This window comes from Pristiophorus japonicus, unplaced genomic scaffold (assembly GCF_044704955.1).
Source record: "Pristiophorus japonicus isolate sPriJap1 unplaced genomic scaffold, sPriJap1.hap1 HAP1_SCAFFOLD_29, whole genome shotgun sequence".
NCBI classification, from domain to species: Eukaryota; Metazoa; Chordata; class Chondrichthyes; family Pristiophoridae; genus Pristiophorus; species Pristiophorus japonicus.
The window spans coordinates 282,044-288,043 of NW_027252668.1; the positions used below are offsets into that span (position 1 = coordinate 282,044).

Sequence of the window (6,000 nt, forward strand, 5' to 3'; positions counted from 1 at the left end):
CCGCCCCAGCGCCCAGTAATCATGCCTGGGAGAGGCGGCGACTCACCCATTGCTTTGAAGGCCAGGCCGACGGTTGCGGGAGCCTGGGGTCGCGCTGTCTGGCTAGTGAAGCCGCAATCTCCCAATGTCTTGCTGTCATCCAGCACCTGGTCATCCTGGGGAGCAACGGGGGGGTGGCGAACGAGAGAGGGGGAGAGGAGAGAGAGAGGGAAAGAGGAACTTTTAGAACTCTATACCAGACCACTCGGGCACAGGCTATCCAAACTGGGCACCAAGATACTGAAACGCCAACATCTCGAGTTCAGCAGCTTCGGACTATACTTCAGGCGGGGACCAGAGACCCCCACCCACACTCACCCCACCCCCACCCCACCACCCCCAAACGAGTCCCTCAACTCACTCTGAGCAGCTGAGAAAGTGAGGGCCAGCCCCTTGGATAAAGGAGGTGGGTCTGGAAATGGGCACGGTGGGGTGGGGGTTTGGCGAGAGAAAGGGAGGGGGAGGGAGAGAGGGGGGAGGGAGGGGGAGGGAGCGAGGGGGGAGGGAGCGAGGGGGGGAGGGAGGGGGAGGGAGCGAGGGGGGGGAGGGAGGGGGAGGGAGCGAGGGGGGGGAGGGAGGGGGAGGGAGCGAGGGGGGGGAGGGAGGGGGAGGGAGCGAGGGGGGGGAGGGAGGGGGAGGGAGCGAGGGGGGGAGGGAGGGGAGGGAGCGAGGGGGGAGGGAGAGGGAGGGAGCGAGGGGGGAGGGAGAGGGAGGGAGCGAGGGGGGAGGGAGAGGGAGGGAGCGAGGGGGGAGGGAGAGGGAGGGAGCGAGGGGGGAGGGAGAGGGAGGGAGCGAGGGGGGAGGGAGAGGGAGGGAGCGAGGGGGGAGGGAGAGGGAGGGAGCGAGGGGGGAGGGAGAGGGAGGGAGCGAGGGGGGAGGGAGAGGGAGGGAGCGAGGGGGGAGGGAGAGGGAGGGAGCGAGGGGGGAGGGAGAGGGAGGGAGCGAGGGGGGAGGGAGAGGGAGGGAGCGAGGGGGGAGGGAGAGGGAGGGAGCGAGGGGGGAGGGAGAGGGAGGGAGCGAGGGGGGAGGGAGAGGGAGGGAGCGAGGGGGGAGGGAGAGGGAGGGAGCGAGGGGGGAGGGAGAGAGAGGGAGGGAGCGAGGGGGAGAGAGAGGGAGGGAGCGAGGGGGAGAGAGAGGGAGGGAGCGAGGGGGAGAGAGAGGGAGGGAGCGAGGGGGAGAGAGAGGGAGGGAGCGAGGGGGAGAGAGAGGGAGGGAGCGAGGGGGAGAGAGAGGGAGGGAGCGAGGGGGAGAGAGAGGGAGGGAGCGAGGGGGAGAGAGAGGGAGGGAGCGAGGGGGAGAGAGAGGGAGGGAGCGAGGGGGAGAGAGAGGGAGGGAGCGAGGGGGAGAGAGAGGGAGGGAGGGAGGGGGAGAGAGAGGGAGGGAGGGAGGGGGAGAGAGAGGGAGGGAGGGAGGGGGAGAGAGAGGGAGGGAGGGAGGGGGAGAGAGAGGGAGGGAGGGAGGGGGAGAGAGAGGGAGGGAGGGAGGGGGAGAGAGAGGGAGGGAGGGAGGGGGAGAGAGAGGGAGGGAGGGAGGGGGAGAGAGAGGGAGGGAGGGAGGGGGAGAGAGAGGGAGGGAGGGAGGGGGAGAGAGAGGGAGGGAGGGAGGGGGAGAGAGAGGGAGGGAGGGAGGGGAGAGAGAGGGAGGGAGCGAGGGGGAGAGAGGGAGGGAGCGAGGGGGAGAGAGAGGGAGGGAGCGAGGGGGAGAGAGAGGGAGGGAGCGAGGGGGAGAGAGAGGGAGGGAGCGAGGGGGAGAGAGAGGGAGGGAGCGAGGGGGAGAGAGAGGGAGGGAGCGAGGGGGAGAGAGAGGGAGGGAGCGAGGGGGAGAGAGAGGGAGGGAGCGAGGGGGAGAGAGAGGGAGGGAGCGAGGGGGAGAGAGAGGGAGGGAGCGAGGGGGAGAGAGAGGGAGGGAGCGAGGGGAGAGAGAGGGAGGGAGCGAGGGGGAGAGAGGGAGGGAGCGAGGGGAGAGAGAGGGAGGGAGCGAGGGGGAGAGAGAGGGAGGGAGCGAGGGGGAGAGAGAGGGAGGGAGCGAGGGGGAGGAGAGGGAGGGAGCGAGGGGGAGAGCCAGGGAGGGAGCGAGGGGAGAGAGAGGGAGGGAGCGAGGGGGAGAGCCAGGGAGGGAGGCAGGGGGAGAGCCAGGGAGGGAGCGAGGGGGAGAGCAGGGAGGGAGCGAGGGGGAGAGCCAGGGAGGGAGCGAGGGGGAGAGCCAGGGAGGGAGCGAGGGGGAGAGCCAGGGAGGGAGCGAGGGGGAGAGCCAGGGAGGGAGCGAGGGGGAGAGCCAGGGAGGGAGCGAGGGGAGAGCCAGGGAGGGAGCGAGGGGGAGAGCCAGGGAGGGAGCGAGGGGGAGAGCCAGGGAGGGAGCGAGGGGGAGAGCCAGGGAGGGAGCGAGGGGGAGAGCCAGGGAGGGAGCGAGGGGGAGAGCCAGGGAGGGAGCGAGGGGGAGAGCCAGGGAGGGAGCGAGGGGGAGAGCCAGGGAGGGAGCGAGGGGGAGAGCCAGGGAGGGAGCGAGGGGAGAGCCAGGGAGGGAGCGAGGGGGAGAGCCAGGGAGGGAGCGAGGGGGAGAGCCAGGGAGGGAGCGAGGGGGAGAGCCAGGGAGGGAGCGAGGGGGAGAGCCAGGGAGGGAGCGAGGGGGAGAGCCAGGGAGGGAGCGAGGGGGAGAGCCAGGGAGGGAGCGAGGGGGAGAGCCAGGGAGGGAGCGAGGGGGAGAGCCAGGGAGGGAGCGAGGGGGAGAGCCAGGGAGGGAGCGAGGGGGAGAGCCAGGGAGGGAGCGAGGGGGAGAGCCAGGGAGGGAGCGAGGGGGAGAGCCAGGGAGGCGAGGGGGAGAGCCAGGGAGGGAGCGAGGGGGAGAGCCAGGGAGGGAGCGAGGGGGAGAGCCAGGGAGGGAGCGAGGGGGAGAGCCAGGGAGGGAGCGAGGGGAGAGCCAGGGAGGGAGCGAGGGGGAGAGCCAGGGAGGGAGCGAGGGGGAGAGCCAGGGAGGGAGCGAGGGGGAGAGCCAGGGAGGGAGCGAGGGGGAGAGCCAGGGAGGGAGCGAGGGGAGAGCCAGGGAGGGAGCGAGGGGGAGAGCCAGGGAGGGAGCGAGGGGGAGAGCCAGGGAGGGAGCGAGGGGGAGAGCCAGGGAGGGAGCGAGGGGGAGAGCCAGGGAGGGAGCGAGGGGGAGAGCCAGGGAGGGAGCGAGGGGGAGAGCCAGGGAGGGAGCGAGGGGAGAGCCAGGGAGGGAGCGAGGGGGAGAGCCAGGGAGGGAGCGAGGGGGAGAGCCAGGGAGGGAGCGAGGGGGAGAGCCAGGGAGGGAGCGAGGGGGAGAGCCAGGGAGGGAGCGAGGGGGAGAGCCAGGGAGGGAGCGAGGGGGAGAGCCAGGGAGGGAGCGAGGGGGAGAGCCAGGGAGGGAGCGAGGGGGAGAGCCAGGGAGGGAGCGAGGGGGGAGAGCCAGGGAGGGAGCGAGGGGGAGAGCCAGGGAGGGAGCGAGGGGGAGAGCCAGGGAGGGAGCGAGGGGGAGAGCCAGGGAGGGAGCGAGGGGGAGAGCCAGGGAGGGAGCGAGGGGGAGAGCCAGGGAGGGAGCGAGGGGGAGAGCCAGGGAGGGAGCGAGGGGGAGAGCCAGGGAGGGAGCGAGGGGGGAGCCAGGGAGGGAGCGAGGGGGAGAGCCAGGGAGGGAGCGAGGGGGAGAGCCAGGGAGGGAGCGAGGGGGAGAGCCAGGGAGGGAGCGAGGGGGAGAGCCAGGGAGGGAGCGAGGGGGAGAGCCAGGGAGGGAGCGAGGGGGAGAGCCAGGGAGGGAGCGAGGGGGAGAGCCAGGGAGGGAGCGAGGGGGAGAGCCAGGGAGGGAGCGAGGGGGGAGAGCCAGGGAGGGAGCGAGGGGGAGAGCCAGGGAGGGAGCGAGGGGAGAGCCAGGGAGGGAGCGAGGGGGAGAGCCAGGGAGGGAGCGAGGGGGAGAGCCAGGGAGGGAGCGAGGGGGAGAGCCAGGGAGGGAGCGAGGGGGAGAGCCAGGGAGGGAGCGAGGGGGAGAGCCAGGGAGGGAGCGAGGGGGAGAGCCAGGGAGGGAGCGAGGGGGAGAGCCAGGGAGGGAGCGAGGGGGGAGAGCCAGGGAGGGAGCGAGGGGGAGAGCCAGGGAGGGAGCGAGGGGGAGAGCCAGGGAGGGAGCGAGGGGGAGAGCCAGGGAGGGAGCGAGGGGGAGAGCCAGGGAGGGAGCGAGGGGGAGAGCCAGGGAGGGAGCGAGGGGGAGAGCCAGGGAGGGAGCGAGGGGGAGAGCCAGGGAGGGAGCGAGGGGGGAGCCAGGGAGGGAGCGAGGGGAGCGCCAGGGAGGGAGCGAGGGGGAGCGCCAGGGAGGGAGCGAGGGGAGCGCCAGGGAGGGAGCGAGGGGGAGCGCCAGGGAGGGAGCGAGGGGAGAGCCAGGGAGGGAGCGAGGGGGAGCGCCAGGGAGGGAGCGAGGGGGAGCGCCAGGGAGGGAGCGAGGGGGAGCGCCAGGGAGGGAGCGAGGGGGAGAGCCAGGGAGGGAGCGAGGGGGAGCGCAGGGAGGGAGCGAGGGGGAGAGCCAGGGAGGGAGCGAGGGGGAGAGCCAGGGAGGGAGCGAGGGGGAGAGCCAGGGAGGGAGCGAGGGGGAGAGCCAGGGAGGGAGCGAGGGGGAGAGCCAGGGAGGGAGCGAGGGGGAGAGCCAGGGAGGGAGCGAGGGGGAGAGCCAGGGAGGGAGCGAGGGGGAGAGCCAGGGAGGGAGCGAGGGGGAGAGCCAGGGAGGGAGCGAGGGGAGAGCCAGGGAGGGAGCGAGGGGGAGAGCCAGGGAGGGAGCGAGGGGGAGAGCCAGGAGGGAGCGAGGGGGAGAGCCAGGGAGGGAGCGAGGGGGAGAGCCAGGGAGGGAGCGAGGGGGAGAGCCAGGGAGGGAGCGAGGGGGAGAGCCAGGGAGGGAGCGAGGGGGAGAGCCAGGGAGGGAGCGAGGGGGAGAGCCAGGGAGGAGCGAGGGGGAGAGCCAGGGAGGGAGCGAGGGGGAGAGCCAGGGAGGGAGCGAGGGGGAGAGCCAGGGAGGGAGCGAGGGGGAGAGCCAGGGAGGGAGCGAGGGGGAGAGCCAGGGAGGGAGCGAGGGGGAGAGCCAGGGAGGGAGCGAGGGGAGAGCCAGGGAGGGAGCGAGGGGGAGAGCCAGGGAGGGAGCGAGGGGGAGAGCCAGGGAGGGAGCGAGGGGGAGAGCCAGGGAGGGAGCGAGGGGGAGAGCCAGGGAGGGAGCGAGGGGGAGAGCCAGGGAGGGAGCGAGGGGGAGAGCCAGGGAGGGAGCGAGGGGGAGAGCCAGGGAGGGAGCGAGGGGGAGAGCCAGGGAGGGAGCGAGGGGGAGAGCCAGGGAGGGAGCGAGGGGGAGAGCCAGGGAGGGAGCGAGGGGAGAGCCAGGGAGGGAGCGAGGGGGAGAGCCAGGGAGGGAGCGAGGGGGAGAGCCAGGGAGGGAGCGAGGGGGAGAGCAGGGAGGGAGCGAGGGGGAGAGCCAGGGAGGGAGCGAGGGGGAGAGCCGGGAGGGAGCGAGGGGGAGAGCCGGGAGGGAGCGAGGGGGAGAGCCGGGGAGGGAGCGAGGGGGAGAGCCGGGGAGGGAGCGAGGGGGAGAGCCGGGGAGGGAGCGAGGGGGAGAGCCGGGGAGGGAGCGAGGGGGGAGAGACGGGGAGGGAGCGAGGGGGAGAGCCGGGAGGGAGCGAGGGGGAGAGCCGGGGAGGGAGCGAGGGGGAGAGACGGGGAGGGAGCGAGGGGGAGAGCCGGGGAGGGAGCGAGGGGGAGAGACGGGGAGGGAGCGAGGGGAGAGAGGGGAGGGAGCGAGGGGGAGAGACAGGGAGGGAGCGAGGGGGAGAGAGGGAGGGAGCGAGGGGGGAGCGGGGGGGAGGGAGAGACAGGGAGGGAGCGAGGGGGAGAGCCAGGGAGGGAGCGAGGGGGGAGACGGGAGGGAGCGAGGGGAGAGACAGGGGAGGGAGCGAGGGGGAGAGACAGGGAGGGAGCGAGGGGGAGAGAC

At 73.5% G+C, this 6,000-nt stretch overlaps 1 protein-coding gene across 1 annotated transcript in view; it reads right to left on the reverse strand.

Moving 5' to 3' along the window:
• elob (elongin B) overlaps positions 1-6,000 on the reverse strand; it is a 29,904-nt gene that overhangs the window by 14,734 nt on the left and 9,170 nt on the right. The window contains exon 2 of the mRNA XM_070871849.1: positions 47-155. Within this exon, the coding sequence (XP_070727950.1) occupies positions 47-155 (109 nt within the window). The remainder of the gene's footprint in view (positions 1-46; positions 156-6,000) is intronic.